General features: G+C 43.1%; 1 protein-coding gene across 4 annotated transcripts in view; it reads right to left on the bottom strand.

The window, feature by feature from the left end:
- The window catches only part of Eci2 (enoyl-CoA delta isomerase 2), a 35,896-nt gene extending 9,287 nt beyond the window's left edge, over window positions 1–26,609 (bottom strand). The window contains exons 1-6 of one of the 4 annotated variants that reach the window (XM_039095482.1): window positions 26,468–26,609; window positions 6,197–6,359; window positions 3,940–4,038; window positions 3,399–3,587; window positions 1,482–1,551; window positions 613–712 (exon numbers count right to left, since the gene is read on the bottom strand). In XM_039095482.1, coding sequence (XP_038951410.1) covers window positions 613–712; window positions 1,482–1,551; window positions 3,399–3,587; window positions 3,940–4,038; window positions 6,197–6,304 — 566 coding nt within the window. In that variant the 5' untranslated portion in view covers window positions 6,305–6,359; window positions 26,468–26,609. Of the gene's footprint in view, window positions 1–612; window positions 713–1,481; window positions 1,552–3,398; window positions 3,588–3,939; window positions 4,039–6,196; window positions 6,360–6,851; window positions 7,613–26,467 lie in introns of those variants that run through there. The other 3 variants (XM_039095484.2, XM_039095483.2, NM_001006966.1) reach the window with 3 other exon arrangements.
- Between the last annotated feature and the right edge of the window lie 226 nt (window positions 26,610–26,835).

Below are 26,835 nucleotides of genomic sequence, written 5' to 3'. Positions count from 1 at the left end.
TGTGGCTTTGAGAGATCTTGCTTCAATGAGTCAAGTGAAAGTGTATGTTGTCTAGACTTATGTCAGCTTGACAGAAGCTAGTCATTTGGGAAGAAAGACTGTCAGATGAGAAAACACTTCCATAATATTGAGCTATAGGCAAGTCTGCAAAGTGTTTTCTTAATTAGTGATTGATGTGGGAGGTCCAGCCCATTGTGGGTGGTACCAGCCCTGGGCTGGTGGTCCCAGATGCTATAAGGAAGAAAGCTAAGCAAGCCAAGAGGGAGCAAGCTGATAAGCAAGCAGCATTCCTCCATTGTCTCTGGATTGGTTCCAGGTTCCTGAGCTTGTTTCCTCTGATGATGAACTGTGATACGGAAATGTAAGAGGAATAGACTGTTCCCTACCCTAAGTGGTTTTTGTTTTTGTTTTCTTTTCCTTTTTCTCTCCCCACCCCCCACACTTTTTTTTTTTTTTTTGGTCTTAGGGAAAAACAATGAAGATTTCTGACATCAATCTCAGACTCCACATGTGCATACATCTACACACATGCATGCATACACACCACAGACAGACACACAAAAGTAGGGGGAAAGGATTAACTCTGTAGGATCAAACAAGTGTCAGTCTTACCTCAGTACTATAGCACCCTTGTTAGCCGCCTCCTCCATTCCCCCAGAGGCGCTAGTGAAGTTAGTCAGGTCATTCCCACTGCTGTAGTAGTCACCAGCTCCTGGGAACAGTACAGTCAACATTTTACTAAACACACACCTTCAGTGGAAGGCACGATTCCCTCATGTAGCTACACATCCTACAGCTGTTGTGTATCTGCTGTGTGCAGGGCTCTGGGCCACCCACTAGAAGCACACTGGTGAATCTCATTAACACACCAGGGACTAGCAAGATGTGGGTGTTAAAGAACATAAGTAACTGGACATGGTGTGACTACATACAGCATGGCAGATGATTCCTTGCCATGGGACTGGTCTATCGGGGTGTTTATGGCAGCTCAGAATATTCCAGACGTTCTTCCTAGCCTGTCATCCCAGCTGCCCCAAGGAAGTTACTTTCTGACTTCGTGGACAGAGCCGACTTCTGTCAATACTATAGGACTTATGCAACTGATGTGAACAATGTGCACTCTGTATTTCACTGACCTCGATAGCCATGCTTTAAAGGCCATGGGTCAAGCATCTGTTTCTTTTCACTGCTGAGCAGATGCACAGGTAGTAAGAAGTCCATCTGTTTTAGACAGATGAGTTGTTTGCTGCTGTTGTTCTTGTGAATCGCACCGTGAGCTTTCCTTTCTCAGGTTTGGGCTTATGTTTTATCAGACAGAGTAATTATAGAAGACTGGTTACACTATGTCCATGGTAACATGGTACATTTATGGGTCAAACCACTGAAGTGCTGGAAAAGGCCTTTGAGCAATAGCATTCATGTCTCCACCTAGTACGAGATGCCCTAAAATAGAAATTGAGTAAGTGTGGTGGTGGTCTTACCTGTGAAAACGGTGATGACTGTGTCATCCGTGCTGGCATTCTTAAGCGCGAGTATAATATCCTGATACATCTACGTGAATGCAGAGATAGGAAGAAGAACAAGAAAAATGAGATCATCACCTAGCGTGCTAAGCCACTCATCAGTCTGCAATCCTTCCTCAACACAGTGCCAAACAGAGGAACTGGCCTTCTACTTCAAACAGCCACCTCTCCGCATCCCTGTAAATGGCACCTAATGGAATACCAGGCTATTTGCCTCATGTCTGTTTTGTGCACTGTGTTGTACCCGGTGCTTCTGGAGATCAGAAGTGGGTGGCAGATCCCCTAAAACTGAAGGTTCAGAAGATTGTAAACCACGCTGCGGGTGCCGGGACACAAAGTCAAGTCCTCTGTAAGAGCAGCGAGTGCTCTTAAGGACAGACCCATCTCTGAAGACCTAGGAATTCTATTTTAATGGCCAAAACAGAGGCTGCCTGGGAAGATTTTCATTCCCCTGACAACTCCTGGGCGCACATGATGCACAGGTGCTGTGGCAGAAGTGCCAAATAACCACTTTGTCCAAAACTGAACAGAAGAGACCCAGTCCTTTCCCTCTGTGGCTGAACAGTTAATGTGTTCCAACAGGGATGGGTAAGGCAAGGGCATGGCCAGCACACGGCTTGCTAGAACTCTTGAGGTTGCCTCCAGCAAGTGAGAGGGAAGGTGGCTAGGAAAACTGTCCCTGGAACAGCATCTCAGCTGTGGCTTCAAGAAAGGGTAAGTGCCCTGTGCAGTCTGGGAAGTGACAACTAATGCCAGAGGCAGGACTCCTGAGACACTGTGCTGGGCACAAGGGCATTGTCCACTGAATGTTCTGAAAATCCTGCCGTAGTTTTAGTATGTTTTCAATATTGGAATAGGTTTTACTTTAGTAAAATTCAATGTGGGGAAGAGTGATGAGGAGGGTGGATATTTATAAAGATACTGGAAAAGTAAAAGTATGTAAAATGGTGACTGTTTCCCTCAAGGCAGGGGATGGGAAAGAATTCCTGAGAATCACTGTAAAGGAGACAACAGCAGCCAAGACACAAACTGGCTAGAACCAGGGCCAGGAAAGAGATGGATCAATTTAGATTCTCCTGCTTACCAGCTGTAAGAACTTGCCAAGTTACTTCTTAACCTGCTGAACTATTTTGCTAACTAATGGTGTTAGGGTTCTCTGTTCAGGATGTCCTGACTCTTGTTGCTACAGCTTGTAGCTGTAAGAACCCTCCTTACCCAGAGGTGACTCTGGGGAAGTACACAATGTTCTCAGAATTAAACGCTGAATCAATTAGAAGGCACAGGAGCAAATTTACAAGGTTCTCAAAGTTTCGATTTAGCATGTTGTCCTACACTGCAGATGGCAGCCTTGACCCATGTTCAGCTCCCAGCATATGTTAAACTCCCTGAAATATCAAGAACGAGGGGCTCAAGTGATTAACTTATTATCATCGTTCAAGGGGAAATTTAAAATCAAGCCGCTCATTCGAACAGGGCAATTACTGCTCTTCTGACAACAGAATGTCTGTCTACTTCCCTCCCCTTATATGAAATAAGGATCCACCAGCATGGGAAAGACTTGGGATTTATGCTCCCCTTAAGCAGCCTCAGTGCATCCCCTAGTAATGCCCTTTCCCTGAGACTGATTTAACCGACTCCTGCTTCCATTCACAGCAAAGCTTCATTGACTACTGTATATGTAGAGCCTGCCAGAAATATACACATCCTAAACAAGGCCCAGCTCTGATGAGTGAAGCATGAAGCCAATCATGCTAATCTGCTGCAAACAAACCAAACAAACACAAACAACAACAACAACAACAAAACAACAATGCCTAAAGTTTAAATGAGAGAAATAGAAGCAAAAGGTGTCTAGTCCCTGGGCAGGAGCATCACCTGGAAGGTTATGGCGTTCTTTTTGGAGGGCCGATTGAACGTGATCTTTGTGATGCCACCTTCAGACGTTACCAGGATGCCCTTGGACTCCTGGGCTTTCCCATCAGCTCCACCCTTTCCCTGGCTCGAGGCTTCAGATGAGGAACTCAAACTGGATACGAGGTCCACATAGTTCTGCCTGGCAGTTTCCTGAGGAGTAGGTGACAAAGTCCTTCAGTCTTCAAAACAAGCAATTTGAGAAGTGTACTATGCTAATAGAAACAGCTATGCAGCCAAGAGGAGGGGCTTTGATTTGACAGAGGAACATAACGACTTCGGTAGCAGTGGGAGAAGTGACCCATATGTGTACTTCTAGCCACTGGGAGGCTCAGGCAGGAGGATTGAGTTCAAGGCCAAATTTAGGGTACAACAGTGAAGGGGAAAAAAAAATAAAAAAAATTTGTAACGCTCATTGATAACAGATTTGCTGGAAAAAATAAAAAGCCTTTGGTGACTTCAAGTTAATAATAATAGTCTAGTTAATCCCAGGAAACAAACTTACCTTTGGTAGGCTGCCCAGAGCATTCCATGCATCCCACTTGGCTTTATTGACAAAGTCAAACACACCTGGTTTAGGCATAGTGCAGGGTCCTTCTGTGGCCTGTGGAGAGCACAGCCGGGATTAATATTCAGAGAAAGTTTTCGAGAAAGTGGTTCTAAAACCCTAAGAGTTTGTCAGTTTTCACAGGGAGTGAAAATACGGAGTCAGTCATCAAAAGTTACAGAACATTTGGAAGTCTGCACTGTGTTCCAAAGCCCCATTGGTAGGTGTGGTAAGCACCTGCTAACTGCTCAAGGGGGCATGCTTCAGGTAGTGATGCAGCCTTACAGTTCCTAGTCCTCAGGAAGTTCATCTGAGGGTCATGTCAGGAAATAAAAAGAAAACTTTTAATTCTTTTAGTGGGTAGGTAGAGTAGGTATCCTGAGTTGAATAAAATACCCCACTTGGCTACTTTTCTGAAGGGATTTTAAACAATGTAAAATTTCTCAGTTGTAATAGAGTTAGTTACCAGGGGACAGAGGAGGCTTTGAAGCTCACGGGTGGAGGTTCTGACCTCACACAGATAAAGTCACCATATGGAGACAGCCATCTGGGACGTTATAGGAAACCACATTCACAGAGGGCTGCTCTTCTCTCTGCCATGGGGAGTCTAAGGACCTGCCAGAGGCTTCACATTGTGGCTTCCATTTGTTTCTTGTCCTTGCCTTTCTCCACCCGAACTGTTGACTGCTGCTAGCTCCTGACAAACTGTTTCTAAGATCACCTCAGTTCAAATCCACTAGAAAGACTGGAGGGACCCTGCAAGCTGTGGTTTTCACAGCCATAGTTCCTTCCAGGGAAAGGAAAGAGACTTAAATAAGCCCAAGGCAAAAGCTCACAGGATAGAGTTCAGAGGAGAAGCCAGTGTGGCATTACTATTGGCCTCTCTCCAGGAGTCAGGGACATATGACAATAGGTGGAGTACTGCCAAAGAAGAAACGCTCTGCAACTTCTGTGTCTAGTCTCTGCCAGAGCCCTAACCCACAGGTGAACCTGCTTATCCCAAGATCACACTGTACCCTAAATCCTCTGCTAGACTCTCCAGGCGTGAAAGACAGTTCTCAGAGCTAGAGAATACCTCCTAGTATCTTAGGGCCAAGTCTTTTTGGACAAGTAAAATTCTTGAAGGTGCACATCCATTTTCTTAGGGTGTGCATTACTGTGATAAATCACCATGACCAGAAGCAACTTTGGGAGGACAGGGTTTATGTTAGCTCACAGCACTCGGGCCACATTCCATCAGTCATAAAAGTCAGGGCAGACAATGAAGACAGGAACCTGGAGACAGGAACTGAAGCAGAAGCTGGTGGTGGCAGAGGGTGGGCTTCCTGGATTGCTCAGCCTGTTCTCTCATACATTCTGCACCAATCATTAATCAAGACAATGTTCAACAGACCTGCAGACACGTCAGTCTCATGGAGGCACTCTCTTAATCCATGAGCCCCTCCTCTTCCCAGATGAGTCTAGCTTATGCCAAGTTAACGAAACAAAGCAAAACAACCAGGACACCCACGATAAAGAGACACACGCATCACCAGGCAGAAATGATAAAAGCAATAAATGATAACAAAGAAGTCCAGGCTGGCAGACATCTGGGTGAAGTCTTTGCCATTATAACCTTTAGTTCCTCAAAGGTTATAGAAATTTTCAGACCTCCACACACATATGAATTATGGTAGCCAATTAATCAGTTGGGCAGTTATTAAATTTTACCTTATATCTTCACTGACTATATTTTTTAATTTAATTAATTTCAAACATCCCAAAAAGCATACTATTTCATCCTTAAATACTTACTATTTCTCTGAAACACCAACATTTTATTATATAATCAATCATGGCACCATTTAACAATAACCAGGACACTGGTGCGTAATGGTAAAACTTGGTCCATATTCAAGTTTTCCCAACTGCCCCAGTGAATTACTCTCCTCGGGAAGGACTCAAGCAGGCTCCAAACATGTGGATGTAAATGTGATATTTTCCAAATCTCTTTATTCTGGAGAGAAGCAGAGGAGGCTACTCTGTGCTTTAATTGCACATCAAGGCCTAATATAAAAACAAAACAAAACAAAGCCTGCATACATATATGCCAAAGGGGAGTCAGCCATGCAACCCACACGTTAGAAACCATTCAAGCTGCGTATTAGAAACATGTCAACTACAGGAATCACTTGCTCAAAACGCGTTTAAGTTCCAACAGAGCTCAGGCTGTTACCTGCTTATACAGCGCATACAGTCTCAGCTTCACTTCATTTCCTGGGTCCTTCTTCAAGAGTTTCACCTGGTTCATTGCATTTTCGAAGTCCTGCTGAGTGGCTCTCATGGCTGGTCTGCCTAGGTGCAGTTTAGTCACTGGTAATCTGAGGACCTGCAGGAGACTTCAAACAGTGTTTTTTATTTCTTCCTGGCCCTCCATTTCTGCAGCAACAGGATTACTGATTGGTTCCAAGTCATACTGCTCAGAACGGCGTGCATCTGCACTGTTTTCCCTAAAGTAGGCAACCGACTCCCCACACACTGTAGTGCACACTTACTCAAATGGAGCATAAGTTTTGCCTTTTGAGAAAGTCTCTCAAGCCGCTGATTTTACTGCATGCATGCGGTTTCCAACCTTTGCTCCATAGTTCTTTGAATTGCTACATGTGGGTCACTCTCTCCAGCTACTTCTCTTAACAAAGTGAACTTACTGCTTGAAACCTCACACTGGTGATAACGGATTGCGAGCCAGCAGCGCTCAGAGCTAACTAGCAATATTGGACAAAGTGTCACCTTAGCCAAGGCACTGTGTGCCCTAGGAAGTTCCGGGATGGGCCTGGAGGCCTGGGTGCCCCAGGGACCGACGGAGGCGACCGGAGCGCGTCCATCCTTACCCTTTGGGACTCAGCAGAAGAAGAACCTTCGAGGTCACTCTTTAGAGCTCTCTCGCTGGGAAATCTCCAAAGGAATATCCTGCTGTCCCTCAGCCAGGCCAGACAGACGACAAAGCGGGCGGCTCCGTGGGCGGGCGACAAACCTCGCTGGCGACTTTGGGAGGGACAGTCGAGGCTGCAAGCTTACCTCGGACACCAGCACCGCGCCCGACTCCAGGTCACTGCCGCCATAGCTGGATGCTGAGGTCAAACTGAGCTCGGAGGCTTAGGCCCAGCTGAAACTGTGAGGGGGCGGAGCCAGAGGTGCGCTCCGGGCGTGGGCGGAGCCCGGGGCTGAGGGCGGAGCCAGGATGTGAGCTCCGGCCGTGAGCCGACCCTGGGACAAATAGGCGGGCGGAGCAGAACTTGGAAGAGAGCCTGGGGCAGGGGTGTGACTGGCAGCTCCTTCAGAGTTGAGAATGGGCGGGTTTCGAGGAGGAGCCTAGTATGCCTGGTCCAGGTCCAACTGTGTACATAGGTGACTGGAGCAAGATCTGGCGCAGGAGGGTCAGGGTACGGAGGCGGATCACTGTGCTCTGGGAATTTTAATCGGAGAGTCTAAACATATTCATTTAGAAACCCGACCATTTCCAGAATGATCAGTTAGGAGCACGTTCCTGAGTACGCTCAGTTTAAGGTCATGGAACATATGTTTAAAAGATTAAATGGACAAGACTGTTCCTGGATATGCTTATCTTGTACAATAAAGTTTAAGCTGAACATGAAATTGTATAAGCAGCATTAATGTAGGCGTTTGCCCTGAAGGTGATTCTCTTGCTTAGCAGAGGCCACAGCCTATAAACAGTGTCTGGCTGAAGACTGGGCTGGGGAAAGGAAAGGGAACCATTCTGAGTAGGGTGTTTGAGCTTGAGGATCACTGTGCCCACGTTAAGGAGTTTGGATTCTGTGCTAAGAGTACTAGAGAGCCCTGGAAGAGCTAATTGGTGAGGCTAAAGAGTTGACTAGGCTGTTTGAGCACACTTGAGGCTCTTGGGGTTTGGTTTCTCTTAATCTGCAGGGTGGGCCATAACCATTCATAATTCCAGTTCCAGGGGAACAGATCCATCTTATGACCTAAGCAGTCATCCGACACAGAGATGATGTGCATAATACAGGTATGCAAAACCAATTACATAAAGAAAGTTAAATAACTAGACAAAGTAAAATTTAAAAAGTTAGAAAAATTACATTTTTAAAACGGACCAATGGGCATACTTTTGAACTACTTTACAGCGCAGTCAAAGACACCCAGCACATCCCTTGAGAGTTTCCTTTCTGTACTAGAGTAAGAATGGCAGAATCCTCCTCAAGACCTCCCCAGAGTTCTAATCTCCACTCTGTTGGAGGACCGGGTCTCCCGGTTCTTATGAAGACCTTGGAGAAGGAGGTGTGTGGGTCAGTTATGTCCTACCTTAGAGGCTCGTTTGCAGGTGACCAGTGCTGTCTAAGGAAGGATTTGATACAGACTCCCAGGCCTGGTGGTCAACAGAGCCCAGAAAAATGTCCATGGAACTGAATCTCGGGGTTCCACTTCACAGTGTGTGCTCAGTATTTTGGGAGATGTTTCTTGAGATGGTGGCATGGAACCTACGATTGATGGAGCTGTCAGCCCGAGTGCTTGTTTCTGTTTATAATAAATACTAAAACCATCAGCTCACGCTATCATTATGGCATATAAAATTCTATCAATAAAGTGTCAAGAATAATTTTAATAATATGTAATTAATAGTGAAGGCTAGATATCTTAAAGAAGTCTGAATCCCCCCTGTCTCACTGCTGGCTCCCCTATATGGATCTGTTGCCCTTTAACAGTTGTTTTTTGAATTTACAAGCCCTCGCCACCTGTTTCTCTTCATCTAGTCTTTCTTCAGGCCTCATTGCTTCTATATTGCTCTTACTCAACTAGTACTGACTGGGTTTGTTCTAATTCCTACCTCTGCAGTCCATTTTCTTCCATTTCTCCGAAAGATCGCTCTATGTTGTAAACCTCACTGTTGTGGTTTGAACCGTGCCTCAGAGTTCATGTTTGGAAAACGTCATCTCCCAGCTCCTGTGTTGATGGCATTTGGAAGGAAGGCCTTTGAGCATCGGTTGAGACTGGACATTAACATGCAATGTGAAGAACCCAGCCAGGCGCCAGGACTTTGTCGCTTAGACTTCTCCAGAGTGCTGAACTGGCCTCTGTTGTCTGTGATTTAGCCAGCTGGTGGCTTTTGGTTGTAGAAACATAACATGGACTAGGAGACTGACATGACTCAAAATATTTTCTTGATCTTTCTTCAGTCACTGGAATTCGGTGTGTGTCCCTTCGCCTTATAAGTGAACCCAAACCTCTTAATGTAACACACAAGTCCTTTGAGATTTGGCTCATAATGTCAATCTTCTATTATTCTCGCTGTTTCCTTTTCATTCATTCACTCATTCATTTATTCATTATGTCAGGAGTTTGTTTTATTGTTGTTTGTTTGCTTGTTTTTGTTTGTTTGTTTTGAGATGGCCTAACTATGCATCCCAGGCAGGTTTCAAATATATAGTGATAATCCTCTTGCTCTCTCTCTTGAGTTCTAGGATTATAGGTTTACACCATGATGCCGAGCTCTTTTTTTTTCTTGATTTTAAAAACACCTGTTTTTAAAATTTTAAGTCTCATGATAAAGGCATCATTGGAACTTGTGATCATCCCCCTGTCTCAGCCTTTTAAGTGCTTGGATATCAGTGGACATCTCAGCCTAGACTTTGTATTTACACATGGGATGCCCAGCCTCTCTGGTTTCTGCAGCCAGAAACTGGTTTCTCAGTCCAGACACTGTTTTATGTGAGAAATCTCTGACTTCCTCACTGATATCATTAGATAGAAGATGCTGAACGTCATAACAAACTTTATTGGCATAAGTCGTCAGCTGATACAAGACCCTCTGTCCCAGGTACTGCTCCTGTCTTCTTTGTTTCTCAGCCCTACGCCTGCCATTTGTTACTTTTCTGTTTGGGACCTCTTATTCCTGAAGGTTCCGGCCAGTTCGTTGAGTATAAGTGAACCATTGAAAGTCTCTGTCCAGCCCGCGTGTTTCCACTTGTGATGACGACTTTGGGGTCAGTTACTGCCTTTTCTGTAAGCTGTCAGAAGGTGTAAACTCTGGCTCTATGCTTCCAGTATCTCTTTTATACTGAGCCACAGCTCAAGCAAAGGAATTCAACTCTTGCCAGGTTCCTATAATGAAAGCACCAGGGAAAGTGCTACCAAGGAAACTGTGATATTCACCTGTATAATTGCAGGGGAAGGACCTACTATGATTCCATTAGTCACAAAGGACTCTTTGCACACTTCATTCTTCCTCATGTTTCCTGCTTCACTCTCATGGCACTGCTTGGATGAATTAAACCTATAGCTGGAACAGAACTGGCCAAACTAATGCTTCTGTCTTTCTAGTCCTTAATTTTTTTCCCTAATTTGTTAGTGATTTTTTTTTCTTTCTGAGTCTTAAAAATAACTTTTACTTGCCTGTTGTAATTGTCCTGCTGAATCAACTCACTCTTTCTAGTTCTTCTGAACTTAGACTGTCTGGTTCAACACAGCTGTTCTGATTCAAAACTCCTCTTCAAGCTGAATGATTCAAGGTGGCTTCTCTCAGCTTCTCACTGAATAGTTCTGCCTGACCTCATGCCCACTTTGGCAATATGTTCTAATCTTTTGGCTCCTTCTCGTTCTCTGGAACATTCTGTTTTTCACCTATGTCTAGCTTGACCCCTCTCTGCAACCTGTCTCTGTAAAACTGTCCAGGTAAAATTGCAAAACACACACACACACACACACACATGAACATGCACACACACGCACATATGCGTACACACCCCCTTAACACACACACTCTCTCTCTCTCTCTCTCTCTCTCTCTCTCTCTCTCTCTCTCTCTCTCTTTCTCTCTGCCCTGGTCTCTTAGGTCACCTCTCTTTCCTGTCTATTCTCATGAGAGTTGGGTGTTTATCCTATCTCTGACTTATTCTGTCACATCTTTCTCTGGTTTGCCACTTTGTCTGCCCTTCAATTAGATGTCACTTCAAACATAGCTGCTTCTTTCTATAAAATAGCCTTACTTTCATTGTTTAGGATAAAAGATGTATACTAAGGTCTTCCAGTCAGAGGGATTAAAGGTATGTCATTCCAGCGGATTCACACAGACCCAGAAAGTCTTTGAACGTGATCTCTTGCCAAAGCAGCCATGTTGCCAGATTAAAATTCCTCTACAGAGTCTCATATGTTTCAGGCTTATTTCAGATTCTCCTTAGCTGAGGATGAACTTGAAATTCTGATCCTTCTGCCTTCATTTCCCAAAAGCTGGAATTAATTGCAGGATTGAGGACTGAATCCAGACAAGAGCTAAACCAACCGAGCTGCAGCCCCAGGCACCATCACAACTTTTTTGTTTTGTTGTGTTTTTAGGCCGACTCGTGCTCTATAGCCTGGGCTGGCCTCAAAGCCTGTCTGTACCTCAGTCTCACCAGCGTTAGAGTTACAGGTGTGCACCGGGGCTAACCTCTTTTTCTTGTCCCCTCTATTTCCTTTTGCCTCTTCTTCCTCCCTGCTTCGTGTCAGGCTAGGATCTTGCCATGTAGCCAGGTAGGACTCTTAATCAGCATTGTTCCATTTTCCTGGGATTACAGGTGTATACAGTATGCTTTTCTTTTGCTTTCTCTTTTAACAACCTTGTTCTATCTACCCTGTAGATATACAGGGTGTTCTAAAGCTTAAAGACATCACTCTATAATTATCTCCTCCCCGGCTTTTCTCATCTCAAATGGATTCGGTTACCAAAAAAAAAAAAAAAAAAATGTGTCTTTAACAGTTTCCCAACTAATTGTTGATTAGGATGAAGAGAAAACAGAGATGAGTGTTATTGGGAATAATCCAGCTCCCTTGTGGAAGAAGGGCTTTTGCCCATAAAGTTTGAGCTCCGAGGCAGAAAAAACAACAAAACAAAACAAAACAAAAAAAAAACCCCTGTTTTCCTCAGGACCTGTCACCAGCAGCAGGAAACTGAACCTGATACAGATGACTGGGTAGCCTGATAACCATCCTCACAGATATAGGGGTGTTCATGTACTTGAGAGACAGAGGGTCTCCTCCATGACTCAGGGGCCTTACTCAGGAGACAAAAGAGTCTCCCAGACTCATTTGCAGGATGAGTGAGAATGAAGCAGCCAGTGAGTTTACTGGTGAAGCAGAGAGGCAAGAGGCATTTGAATGGAGTCAAGCACCTGCATCAGGAGAGGAATGCCCTATGGGGCTCAGCAGTAGCTATGTGTGACCTGGGGGCCATGAGGATAACAAGCTGTAACTGAGTTTAGGTGTCAGGGAAGGTGTACAGCTATAATCCCTGTCTCATCTACAGAACTTGAAGAGGAGACAGTTTGAAGGTGTTCCGTGTGTGCTTGATGCCAGGGCAGTGTGTGCTTGTGGAGGGAAAGTGTTCATCCTTACTAACACCTCGATCACAAGGAGGGTAGACTGAGGCCTCTGTCACCAGCCCTGTTAGACAGTTGTGTTCCGGATGCCCTCAGAAAGGCCTGCTCAGCTCCTTTTGCAGGTTATAGAGCTCATTACACAGAGGCTCCAGGGTGTGAACCAGCGAGATGGAAATTAGAAGCAGGAAAGTGACGGGGAGGCGTCCCTCTCTCATGTTTCTCTTTCCTAACTAGCTGTCTTGCCTTGGGCCACCAGGAATAAATTGATTTCCTTCGGATACTGTCTGTCTCCCTGGTTTTCAGGACAGCAGCCAGCAGCCCAGAACCTGGAATTCCTGTGGCACATTTACTAAGCATTCTTCACAGAACCAACTTGCTTTCTTTTTGTTCTGGTTAGGCTGTATATCCTAGTCTCGCATCACAGCACACATACTGCATGGATATTAGCACAACTTATGCCCAGCTATTACCTGCAACTAATTTTCTGTAGCAAATGAATATCTACCAGGTATTGTTCTCTACAAAAAATTGCAAATGCTGGTCCTTACTCTGTAACAAGTAGATCCCCCTGTCCCCAGTTATCCCATTTTTCTGGCTTATACAACGTTTGATATTCACTCTGTTCAAATACATAAAGTAAATGAGAGTGACGGCTACAGTTTTGTGTCGATTTGATGAGAATGGCCTCCATATACTCCTATATTTGAATATTTGGACCCTAGTTGGTGAAACTGTTTGGGAAGGATTAAGACGTGTGGCCTCATTGGGGGAAGTAGGAGGAACTCCACTGGTGGTAGGTTTGCTGTTTCAACAGATTGGTACCATTTCCCAAAGTGCACTCTGTCTCACGCTTGCTGTTTGAGTGGTGAGCTTAAGTTTCTGCTTGAATTTTGACCTTGACTTCCCTTCATGACAGACCGTGATCAGGAAATGTAATCTGAGAGAATCCCTTCGGAGCCAGCATTGCCTTCGGTCATGATGCTCACCACAGTAAGAAAGAAGCCACCCAGAATTGTAATATAACTTTTTTCAGCTATTCCAGACAGAATGCTCTCCATAATGCAGTTTTCTGTGAGCTCCTTATTGTTATATGTGAAGGGAACTGGCTGCTGTATGTTGATTTTGTATCTTGCAAATTTATTTATATTGTTTACAGGTCCGAACTGTTTCTGGTAGACAATCAAGGATCTTTTAATTATGCAACTTGTCCTCTGTAAATAGGGATAATTTGACTTCTTTCCAATTTTAATCCCTTGTATTTGAGTACTACATTGACTAAGAAAGGAGATAGTGGGCATCCTTCTCTTATTCTGGAAGTTATTGAAATCGATTTCAGTTTCCTCTGTTGGCTGTAGGTTTATTGCACATGGTGTTTACTACTTTGAAATATGTTCCATCCACTCCTCATTTATCCAGCACTTTGGCCATGAAAGCACGTTGAGCCTTATCAAATGCTTTTTCTGTATCTGTCCAGAAGACCATGTGATCTTTTCCTTAAATTTATTGGTCTACATATGTTGGAATTTCCTTACATCTCTAGGATGAAGTCTATATGATATAACCTTTATAACGTGTCCCTGACTTGGGTTTGCAAGTATTTAGCTAAGAACCTTTGTATCTGTTCTCGTCAGGGAAATTGCTCTATAATTTTCTTTATGTCTTCATCTGGTTTCCCTATGATAATTTTGGCTTCACCGGGTAATTTTGGCTTTTCCCCCTTCAATTTGGTTGACTACTCTGAGGAGAACTGGAACTAGATCTTCTTTTAGTTTTAGTAGAATTCAACTGGACCTGGACTTTTTCTTTGTGAAAAGACTTTTACTTACAGCCTCAATCTCATTGCTGGTGTCTTGACCAAGACAATTCTTATAAAAGCAAACATTTAATTGGAACTGGCTTACAGTTTCAGAGGTTCAGTCAATTATCATCATGGCAGGAAGCATGGCACTGTGCAAGCAGACTTGGTGCTGGAGGAGCCAAGAGTTCTACATCTTGAACTGAAGGCAGCCAGAAGGAGACTCAGTTCCACATTGGGCAGAACTTCGGCATGGGACCTCAAAGCCCACCCCTACAGTGATGCACTTCCTCCAACAAGGCCACACCCACTCCAACAAGGCCATATCTCTTAATAGTAGCACTTCTCATGGGCCAACCACATTCAAACTGCCACAGCTGGTAATGGTTCTATTGGAGTTATTTATAATTCTGGCTTTGATTTTGGTAAGTTGCATGCATTTAGAAATTCATGCATTTCTTCTTGGCATTCCAGGTTTTGGAATTTTGGAAAATAAGTATTCAGAGAATTTCCTAATGATGATATAGACATCATCATTTTACTGGACTTTTCCTTCTCCCCAACTCTAACACACACACACACTCTCTCTCTCTCTCTCTCTCTCTCTCTCTCTCTCTCTCTCTCTCTCGTGTGTGTGTGTGTGTGTGTGTGTGTGTGTGTGTGTGTGTGTTTATTTTTGCAACAGCGTCTTTTCATTTCTAATTTTGTTAATCTGGGTCTTCTCTCTCTCTCTTTGTTAGTTTGTCTAAGGGATTGCCATTCTTAATTATTCTGTGAATTTCTTTCTGAGAACATTTCCTTGTAGTTGCATTTTTTCAAACAATTCTTTTACAGTGAATATATTGCTAACTGTGAAGGCCCGAGGAGGTCTTAGGGAGATATGCAGACCTCCTTCCAGAATATTTAGGCAATTGCCACCACTGGCTAAAGAATTCAGAGAGGAGGCAGTGTAAGGAATTTGGAGAGAGCTTTCATTACACAGCTAAAATACTCAAGGAACAAGTGTGGGTATTCTCACAGTGAATCAAATGTAGCAGCTCTGGCAACTCATTCATGAGCAAATGTTAACGGAATATTGATGAATTAAGTTAGACTGCAGGGACAGAGAGTCTGAAATTAGGGAGAGTGCGTCCCATACTGCTGGACTAGGGTTTACTCCTCCTTTCTGTCCACATATAGGGTTTTCAGATGCACCAAGACATCAGCTGCATGATGGGAACAGACAACACTATTGACACATCATTGTAATAAAGCAAAACACAGGTAGCTGTCATGTCAGGGGCCATGTGAACCTCATTTGGTTCCAGTGAAGCATCATCATCCTGGGCTGGGACCTGCTGAAATCGCGCAGCCATCCTGTCCACTTTGGTTGTCTAGCCTACCTCAGGCACACGGACAGTGGTTTCTGTTTGTTTCCCTTCTTCTGGGGACTCCACACCACAGCTATAACACAAGGTACTTCTACTATGTGCAGAATTTGGAGTTCCTTTTTCCTTCCTTTCAGCACCTGAAGACTTTCTTTGCATAATTGGCATGGGTTTGGATGACCCCTCCATATCCTCCACTGTCTAATATTGGAGCTGTTCCTCCATGTACACATGCATCCATCATCTTGCTGCAGTCTTTCCCACTTTTTTTTGCTTCTTCTGATTTTTCTGTTCAGCCAGAATCTGTACCGTTCAGATTGGCTGCTATTATACAATCCCCCTGCCTCTGCTTCCCAGGTGTTGAGGTTAAAGTTCCATATATTCTGCTTACGATTTTTGATTTGTCTTTGTTCTCCAGCTGTTTGGTTTTGATGTATGTAATCATTTTTATCTTGTTCGGGGCTTGTTGAGATTCCTGGGTATGTGAATTTATATCTCCCATCACGTTAGAGAAGTTTTTAGTCAGGAGCTCTTTAAATATCTTGTCTGTCTCAGCCCAATGTCCTCATCTTTTCTCTGTGCATGCAGTGATGATGAGATTCCTATCCCCAGTTCACGTAGCTGTTTTACATTTTAAAATGTCATTTTGATGTCTTTTTTTTTAGTTTGACTAATTTGTACTGCCCTATTTCCAAGTTCATTGATACAATCTTTTTTCTTTTCTTTTTTCTCTTTCTTTCTTTCTTTCTTTCTTTCTTTCTTTCTTTCTTTCTTTCTTTCTTTCTTTCTTTCTCCTTTCTTCTTTCTTCTTTTTTTGGAGCTGAGGACTGAATCCAGGGCCTTGCACTTGCTAGACAAGCGCTCAACCACTGCACTGAGCTAAATTCCCAACCCCAATACAATCTTTTATTTTCTCAATTTGATTTAGTGCCTGCATTGTGGCTTTTAAAATTTGAGATATTTTTCCTTTAAATTCCCTTTTGTCCTTTTGGCTTTTAAGTTTAACATGCCCACTTGCATGGTATGCAGGAAAATAACAATGGCTGCTTCTGCTTGCCTAATCTAGTTGGTTGATTTTGTGCCTCACAGTTTTGAGTCTCTTGTACTTAACTCCTCAAGTTTCCCTGCCTGCATCGGCACTCCCTTTCCTGCACTGCCTAAGGCTGTACATGGCAGTTCTGTTCTTCACCATGTCAGACCAGAGACATGACTTGGGTCTCCAGCTGAATTATGAATTCTCTTTCCCAACAGTGTCTCCCTCAGCTGTGATGAATTACCTGAATCATGTTAAAACAGTGAATTCACTGACGGAAAGTTCACGGGTCCCATCCAGTCAATGCCATGCTCTAAGCATCTTTAGAGTTTTATGGGGGAGAAAGTCAGCACTCACCTCACTTCCTTCAAGATCTGAAGCCCAATTATTACTGAAAAGAGTCTTCATAAATCTAATGACATGCTGTGCTGAGATGTCATAGGAGGCCAGATGGAATTAATGTATTAAAGCATCACTATCCATCACAGGCCAATAGGACAAATAACTCATTTACGTGATTCATGTAAAATGACTTATCTGCTATTCATCTGCCACAGGCATCTGTTTCATGGAGGTGATGGCAACATTGGCGAGGTTGGCATATTGGCAACATTCATTCATTTGTTCATCAGTCATGTCTCAAGAAAGTTTTTATTGATTTTTCTTGGGTGCCAGGCATTAGCAAAGGACACTGGAGTAAAGTTGAGGCTTTGTGGTGGTGTGCTGTGCAGCTCTGGGGCGATGAGTTGGCTGTGGACTTCAGGCTTCTGCTCCTCTTGCTATACAGAGTAGGGAGAAGATTTCCACTACTATCAGTTCCGGGAAGCCACACAATGACGATGTGGTATTGTGGGTCCCCATGTTTGCTATGCAACATTAGCAAGAGTTCAATGATGCTGAAGTCTGGCAAGTTATGTTCAGCATTATCAACGAGCCACAGTTGTTTACAAGTGTTGTCTACAGAGTGCATTGTTTTCGTTATTTTACTGACATGTAGATTTCACAAGGTCTTAGAGTTAGTGACTCTGTCATCTGGGAGCTCAAACTTATGACCATAGCACATTTCTGTATTAATTATCCTTACGAATAAACAGAATTTTAATGAACATGAGGTGTTTCTGGGAGGCAATCTTTTTATAAGATAGAAAATGTAAATGTTTTATCAAAATTCGAATCACCTATTTTAATGCTGACAAAGCTAATCTATGTAAAATTGAATTTGGGTAAATGAATGGAATATTGTATTTGGCCTCTTTAGGGAACAGAACAGAGAGACTGTATCTTGCAAATGGTATTCATCAGATTGACAGATATTGGGCAATTAAAGATGGCTGCATGTGCACCGAGAGGCCAAGAGTCCACTAGCTCCATCAATGAGTAATGAATGCCTCCTAAGTCCCACCTAGTGATGAAGGCCAGGAGGAATACTGTAGAGCCCCTGGTTTTCAGTCCTCAGTGGAACCCAAGAGGCTGGATTCTATGGAGGAAGAGAAGGGCAGCAGCAACAGAGTAGATACACTCTACTCACCACCAGGGGGAGAAAGAGAGCAGGTAAAGAAACAATAGGCTTACCTAGGACCTTCCATACCTGCCCCTTCTCCTGCCCCCCACCAAGGGAAGGTGCTTTCTACTCTGGAGGTGAGACTTCCAGTCAGTGGAATAATCCTCTCTGAAAATACCTTTAGGGATCTGCCAAATGGTTTGTCTTTTTCTTAATTCTTGATTCAATCAAGTTGACAATCCAGAATTAACAGGGATGTTAATGCTAAATTTAAGATACTGAGAAAATGTAGGAATAGAAAAGCACGCCCCCACCCCCAACGTTGGAGTCTAAGATCATCTGATATTCCTAGTGGAGAAATTTTAAGGAAAGCATAGCATTTATGCACATGAATATTGAAGCTTTGCGTGTGTGTGACACAAAGTTTACTTACCCTTTTGAACTTTTGTTTTGTTTTGTTTGTTTTTCGAGACAGGGGTTGTCTATGTGATAGTCCCGTTGTCTAGGACTTGCTTTGCAGACCAGGCTGAACTCCAACTCAAAGAAATCTGCCTCCCAAGTGCTAGGGGCCCGGCACCCCTTATGAACATTTTTAAGTGTACAGTTCAGTAGTGTTAGGAGCATTCACACTCCTGCGTACTCCATCTCCAGAACCCTTTTCACCCTTCAAAGCAAAAGCTTTGTCCCTATGCCACCATCATTACGTGTCTGTGTCTAGGAACCTGACTATTCTGGTTGTTGCTTTAAGAGTCACTCGCCCAGATATTGATTTTGTTCTTTTCTAACCAACATTCCTCACTTATCTGTTGAGTCTTTCCTTAGAAGATGAGCTATGTGTTTAGTAAGTGGGGAGAACCATTTTTTTCTGCTAGTTTTCCGGAATGTGCTTCTCTTGATTTCTAAGTTGAATGAGTTGGCGTTTAATTTCCTTCCTATAGAATGTAATAGCCATTCGTTGAGTCAACCAGAAAGTTATGGCAGCAATAGCAACAGACCCCAGTTATAAGAATAAAGACCCTCTGACTTGGTGGCCATGCCACCTTCACTGCTTGAACACACTTAACTAGGAGACACTGTATTCTTTGGCAATTAATATTCAGTATAGCTATAAAACCTTAAGACAACTATGAAATTTTCATTTTTTAATGAAATGGATAAAAATATGGCCTGAAGTTTTGTCTATTAAGGCAAGGAAAGTTGCCAGGTTTCACACACATCTTTAATATCAGCACCTTGAGAGTTGGAGAGAGAAGGATAGAGTTCAAGGCCAGCCTCAGCTATTATAGCAAAGTTGAAGCCAGCCTGGGCTACATAAAACTCTATCTTAAAAAAGTCAAAATCAGACAGCCCCATTGGGTTGAGCCTCTGTAAGGGTTATGCCTCAGGGCGGGTAAAGTGTGTTGAATGAGTGTCCACATCTTGTGTCAGGAAGCAAAGAAAGGTGGGGTGGGGATGGGAGGAATGAGAGGGGGGGAAGAAAAGAGAGGAAGAGGAACTTCATCTCACAGTCCCCGTAAGGACACGCCCATAATGACCCAAGGACCTCTAATAGGCCCAACTCTTGGAAGACTACCATCCCTCCCTGTGCTGCTCTGATGACAAACAAGACTTACCTACATTGACCTCAGTGCCATGATTGTGTCATTTCCACTGGAATGTCCAAAAGTCCTATTTGATTTTTGTCCATTGCTTCTTTATCCATCGAACATTCCATTGGGCAGCACAGCACCGTCATGACTTTACCATCCATGCTTCTGGTCACCAGATAGATTGGAGAAACTCAAAAGAACATTTACCATTGCTCCTTTTTCTCTGAACTTCAGGCTTTTCTCCAGGTCATTAGCCTCTGGCCTTAAGGACCTGAGTAGCTTTTTCTCTGAAGTAGATCCACTGATCATGAATTCTTATTTTTCCTTCATGGAAGTGTGACTTTGTTTTGCAGAATTTTGAGCTCAGAACTTTAGAACTTTAAAATTTGGTTCCATTTACTCATGGTCCTGATGCTTTCTGATGAGAACTCTGGAGTCACTTAACTTTGAAATTCTGTATTAGACCCATACTAGCTGCTTTCGAGACAGAAGGAGGGGAGGAATCTCCACAGCCTGGGATCTGCTTATCTTCCCCACTGACTAAGAGTCCAGGAAACTCAACACAACTGGGTAAGCTAAGGCTTCTCAGAAACACATGCTTTCCTAATGATGCCTCAGACAAGGATGGTAAAAAATAACAAATGAAATACATTTACTAGGGTCAAAATGACTGTGGCCAGAGTTTTATCACCTCAGCTCTCTTCTCTGGTCCCTGAATCTATATAATGTCCTCCACACAACCATCTTAATTTCATTTACAAAAGGAAATTCTTACAGTAAAGAATAAGTAAACCAGCTCACATAGTTTTAATTGAGCTTTAGAACTTCACCTAAATGTAAAGTGTGCTTTGATTCTGAAGTTTTCTGGTGACTCGGGAACACACAGGATCATGTGCAGCCCTGGGAAAGGCACAGAAGCAGGACTCCTTCGAGGAGCCCACTGTCCTGCTTTGGGATTGTGTACTGTCCCTTCCCTATGTAACTTCCTGTCTATATTTAATCCATTAACTTTGACTCACTCTGGCTCATCTTGAACCTCTTTTCTATGGCACAGCCAAGGATCTGGGTACCTTGAAAGGAAGTCCCAAAGCAGCTAGGGAAGTCTGAAGTGACAGGTGGCTATGTCTTCTTAATATCTTTCCCTCATGTCTCCCTAGTACTTTTGATTGGTGGGAAGTCCCTTTTCTGGTTGTCCAGTCAGTAGCCGGGTACCCCCATACCTGAATTGAATTACTGCAATGGGAAAAGAGAGATCATAAAAGAGGAAAAGCGGACTGCCCCTTTCTCTGGCTACAGCTCAGCATGGTCCCCACCGTTTGACAGAGACCACTGCTTGCCCTTTGCCCATCCCGCTGTCTCTCAGTCTTTTTATCCAGTTCATCTAATTCTGAGCGTCTGCAGATTGGCTCCCATTGCAACACAGCTCTGTGTGCTCCCCGACACCCTTCCTATGAGCCCCCCAGTACCTTATGTCTTATCTTTTTTACACTCTGAGACTTCTGAAATTCTTAATCATTCTCAGCCTATACAGATGCACAGTACTGTGTGATGTGTAATCTGAGGGTTAATATAAGTTGCCTTAGACACTGTGACCAAGCAGTGCTTTTAAAAGAAAGCATTTAACTGGGGGCTTGCTTACAGTTTTAGAGGTTTAGTCCATTAACTTTATGGCTTGAAGTGTGGGAGCAGGCAGGCAGGTGCTAAGGAAGGAGCAGGGAGCTATATCCTGTTCCACAGGCAGAGAGGGAGAGAGGGAGAGGGGGAGGGGGGAGGGAGAGGGAGAGGAGGAGGGCGGCGAGGAAGAGAGGGGAGAGGGGAAGAGGGGGAGAGGGGGAAGGAGAGGGAAAGGGAGAGGGGACATAGACACAGACACAGAGAGAGACAGAGACAGAGACACAGAGAGAGACAGAGACAGAGACAGAGACAGAGAGAGACTGGGGTTGGTGTGGACATTTAAAACCTCAAAATCCACCCATGTGACACACTCTTTTCAACAAGGTCATAACTCCTAATCCTTTTAATGAACTCAAACAGTTCCACTCTCTAGTGACTAAACCTTTACATATATACAAGCCTATGGTGGAAATTTTTATTCAAACCTCCCCATTATACTTAATAATAATAATAATAATAATAATAATAATAATAATAATAAGTTTGCCAGAGGCCATCAATCAAGAGAAAGTGGGACAATTAAGCAAAGGGCAGTCTACAACACCCAGATACAGCTTGTAAATTTACTGTTATTAAAAAATATGACACTGGGAAAACATAAATGAGAGTATTTCTGGCATGACTGAGTCCTGACAAGGTGTCAGAAAAGCCACACCTTTCACTGCTGTATGTCATGCAGTCATCTGTCAGTGCCTGGGAATACTAAAGGATGAGGTTGACTGACATAGTACGAAACCCCACGTGGTTGTTACTATTGGGAGAAGTAATTCCACTGGGCCATTGTCAACATGTGCTTGGGAAACACCCAGCCATCCTATTTTACCATTAGCTATGTAGGCAACAGCCTCTGTTGCCTCATATGGGCTAGTTGCTCCTGGGACAAAGGTCACAGCCATAATGACAGATGTTTCAGGGATCTGACCAAATGTTTTGTTACTGAGAACAAAACTAAAGAGTTCATTGGAAGGGAAATGGGCCTTGAAGGTCAGAGTGGGTAACATACTAACTCTGCAGGCTCCCTTCGCTGCAGCGCTAGCTGGGGTGAAAGTCCTCCTGCTGTACTCTCAGGGGGCCACAAAGATTCATGTAGTCCCTTGAGAAAGCATCATTTGAAGACCCTCAAAAATGGAAAAGACTGGTGTCTTCAGATGAAAGGTGGTAGAAGCTAGTGAGAATATGTATTTATAATAGTTACTACTCTGTCCTGAATGGAGGTGGTGATGCTTCTCCAGAAACTTGAAGTAGTAAAATTTATGCCATAAAGAATTTACTAATAGCTTTGCTTAGGAAATACTAACGCACACAAAGTAGAATTCAGCTAAAGTAGTGCCACCTTCAGTGTGGCTGGAAGTAGGGAGTGTACAAGCCAGGCTGCACGTAGACCTGTGACCCTGCCTCCAAGTTCTTTCTTGCTGGAAAATAAAGATGCCAATAGCTGGACAGACATAGGTAGGGTTTAGGTTTTCTGGGCTTGAGGTCAGAGGTGAACCACGGGGAAGAAGCTGAATGGAGGGGTGAGAAGCGGCCTTGGGTTAGGTGATTTCAAGCAGATATGGCTCTGAGGGCTGGCCAATTGGAGTTAAGAGCAGCCCAGATGAAACATTGTGAGTAATAACTCGTGGCTATTGATAGGAAAGCAGATTCTAATAGCACAGAGGGTAGACATCTGCCCAGCTCTTTTGCTGTTTAAGGCTTATTGTAAATATAGCTGTGTGTGTCTTTTATCTGGGAACTAAATGGTCAAAGGCAGGATAGAAACCCCAGGTCAGGATTACAATACCTCATTACCACAAGTTACACATTTTCTAAAAACAATTACCACAAAACACAAAAACAGATTAAAATCATTACAGAAAATGAAATTACAACAGAATTATTGATTATGTATTTGTCTTTTGAAACTCATACCTAACCAAACATTTCCCATCTATCTTTCTCTCCATGAGTTCATCGTAACCCCAAAGCAATAATTCTTTTGTCGCTGATTAACGTTTAAATAAGCCAGTCTACAGAAGCAAATTTTTCCTATGCTTAGCTGACAATTTTTATTTACCAAGAAACAGATCTTATTTTTGAATCTTGTTCAGTTTAATTGGCTAATCGTCCATTCTCTATTCCTATAAGAGAATTATTTACTCTTTACTCATAACCCTGTCTTTTCATATTGCACAACAAACCTATGGCCACATCCCTAGGTCACAAGATTCAGGAACTCAGACCCAACCTAGAATGAATGTTTTCTTTGGCCATTAACTTGTCTCAAGCCTATTTTTTTTCTTCCAAGTACGATTATGTGCTTGTAATGCATGAAGGCTTATGTCCTCCTAACTTATGTGGCCCTTACTACAAGGAAGGGGGACATATTCTATTCTTAATTCTAACTTTATTATAACTTAAGCCATCTCCTTAAAACGTTTTATCAGTTTCCTTAATGTCCTAAAACTATTTAAATCAAAGCAGGAATTCTGTACAATAATTAATTCATATAAACAATATTAGTTTATAAAAGGTCATCTTCCTTTTGATTTGTAGGAAAATTGCCCAATACAGCAGGTTGTCTCCTAAGAAACTCATTTGTCCATCACAGCTCCTCCTGAATGGCATCTGCCATCCTCTGCTCTTATTAGAAACATAATTCTACAAGGTGAGCAAGGTGCCCTTGGGTAACAGCTATGGGGAAAAAAAACTCAATTCTGGTAAGCTTAAGAAATATTCTAATTATAGCTGTCTTTTCTTTGTAAAGGACATGTTCAAACTGATAAAGTTACAATATCTTTACATCTGCTTAAATTGTGCAAGTATAATCTGGGGCAAGGGCCTAAAAGGGATTTAAGGGCGGCAGTGTATGTGGATATAATTAGTAAAATTTCTGCTTGAACCTGAATCTTCTGTGGGCACTAGCCACAGCTGGCCATATGCTTTTTCAGTAGAGTTTTTTCTGTATTAATTTCTAGGTGTGCAGAATGATTTCTCACTGGGAAGGCATATTATTTCTGTAACAGTGGCAGCCTAAGACACTGGACTTATGGCAGAATGAACAAGTTCAAGAGAAGTCTTGAAAGGTCTTGAAGTGTCAATTTTCCTGGAAAGAGAATTTCTCAAAAGACTGATCACTGGCCACTCAGGTGAGCTGCAGAAAGCCAGGACTAGCTCAAGAAAGTGTAAAATGGCCTTCAGAAAACGTCCAGTCTTGAAAAAAAGTGGAGCTAAAATAGACGTTCATATAACTATTGAGCTCCTACCAGGGATCCTAGAGAAGGTACATTGAGCAGCCAGACTGGATCTCAAGGAAGATTAGAAGGCAAACATCGAGGTTGTAAGCTGTCAGTTAATGGGAAGTCACTGTGGGCAAAGGCCCTGGGGGAAGCCCAGAGCAGTGAGGAGAACAGAGAAAGGGTCAGGTGAGGCAGCTTCTGTAGCCCAAGGCTGCCTGGTGTGATCTGTGGCTCCTGTGGGATGGCCTCTTCCTAGGGATGCTCACTGTGAGTGGAGGGGCCTGTCGACTGCAATGGCTGTGTTTATAAACAATGGCATCTTAGGCCTAGAAGGGACTTTGGTTGTCTTCTTGTCTATTATTCACCCTTCCCTTCCCTGGAAACACCCCTAACTGGCCACTCGTGCATCATTTCCAAAGACAGTAAATAAAGACCAACTGGGTTATTTCCATCTTGTGGGTCTGTACCTGTGGATCCAACCAACCACGGATCAAAAACATTTGTGAAATCAAAACCGAACCTATACTAAACACGCACATACTTTTTTCTGTTCATTAGTCCCTAACCAATACAGTCTATTGAGTATTTGCATGGTTTCTCTCTCTTTATACCTGATACATAGATATAACATATAATACTATATATACATATAATCTCACACACACACACACACACACACACACACACACACACACACACACACACACACACACACACAGTATTATAGCCAATGCATGAACTATTTAAGGTACATAGGATGCTATGGGTAGGTTTCATGAAAATGTCCTGCCGTTTTCTTCATTAATATTGCAATAAGAAATAAAAAAGAATATTCGTCCTCTTGGAGCAGTTTAGAGCAAGAGTCAGGCCAAATTTGAATTGTCTACTTCTTTGCCTATGTCTTTCTTCTGTATGCCATCTGTGGTCTGGGGGCTATTGTCTGTCTGATGTGTGTGTCTGTATGTCATCTGTGGTCTGGGGGCTATTGTCTGTCTGATGTGTGTGTGTGTGTGTGTGTGTGTGTGTGTGTGTGTGTGTGTGTGATGCCTGTCTGTTCTGTTCTCTGTAACAAAAGGTTTTGCTCTGTATTCAAAATCTTTTAACAGATTGTATAAGGAAAAAAATTATCTTACTAATCCCAGCTGACTCAAAATAGTGCTCAAAACCTCATCCTATCTTTATATTAATGTTTCAACATTACTAGGATATTTATATTTTTCTTTTTGTTTTTTAAGGTTGCTTAAAACCCGTCAGCTGCTTTCAGCAAAGAATTACCCCAACACACGCACATGCACATATACTCTTAGTTACTGGGTCAGAGTCCTTAGTTTAAAACTAAAGATATGCACATGGGAAATTCAAAGGGTGTTGCAAGGATGACTGCATTGTTTTCTTATAGGCAGGTTATTAAAACAGACTGATTACACAATATCGAGTACATAGTTTTAAATGATCCAAGGCATAGAATTAACTTGGTTTCAAGGTCTGGCAAAAGTCCTGTTTCTGAAGTCAAGCGGCATTTTCTGAAAAAGCTATTTCATAAGTCCCTATAAAGGATTTGGTAAACATGTTTTAGCACCTATGGGGGCTTCTGAATCTGATATCGTGGGGATCTCGAGGGACAGTCTTTTACTAAGAGTTCTTGAGGTACAGGTTAGAAAGTTGGGGACAAGGAACTTTGGTGTATCCGAAGTCTCAGTAGACAGAACTGAGTCCTAATCACTGCTCGAGGGACATAGACAATGGAGCCCTAAGAACACACAGGAGCCGATCAGCCTTCAAACTAACTTTCCACCAAGGAAAAGCAGCTTGGAGGGTGGGCGCTGGGCAACTGCACATGGATCTGACAACCTGTCCTTTGCCTGTCCCTACACCCAATCCTGCCCACATTCTTAGTTAGCAGAGCGCTCTGAGGTCAGTTCCACGATTGGGGGGTTACTTACTTTTGACCCGCTGTGCTGCTTGGACGGATTTGAAGCCAAGACGAAAATCCCCACACTCTTCACCAGAAACAAAAACGGAACAGAGCTGTCTCTCCTCCCCCAGGCTTCCCAAAAACCAATGGTCAGAAGTCACGAAGTCCTTCTGCTGCCACCTGGTGACGTCATATAGCAACTACATGGTGTGGGGTAAAGTTTTAACACCAGGAAACAAAGTCCTATTCTAAGGCTCCAGTTTTACTAAAATTAAAAATCATTGGCGTCATAAAAACTTAAAAGATCTGCCTTTTAATGACGTTTTCTTTATTTTCAACTATATAACAGGAGATAGTGCAAGAAGAGGGAAAGGTCTAAATGGGGATATGGATGGG

The sequence above is a fragment of the Rattus norvegicus genome, chromosome 17, assembly GCF_036323735.1.
Source record: "Rattus norvegicus strain BN/NHsdMcwi chromosome 17, GRCr8, whole genome shotgun sequence".
Lineage (NCBI taxonomy): Eukaryota > Metazoa > Chordata > Mammalia > Rodentia > Muridae > Rattus > Rattus norvegicus.
Note: the sequence above shows the minus strand (reverse complement) of the source record. Positions and strands in the feature narration are given on the sequence as shown.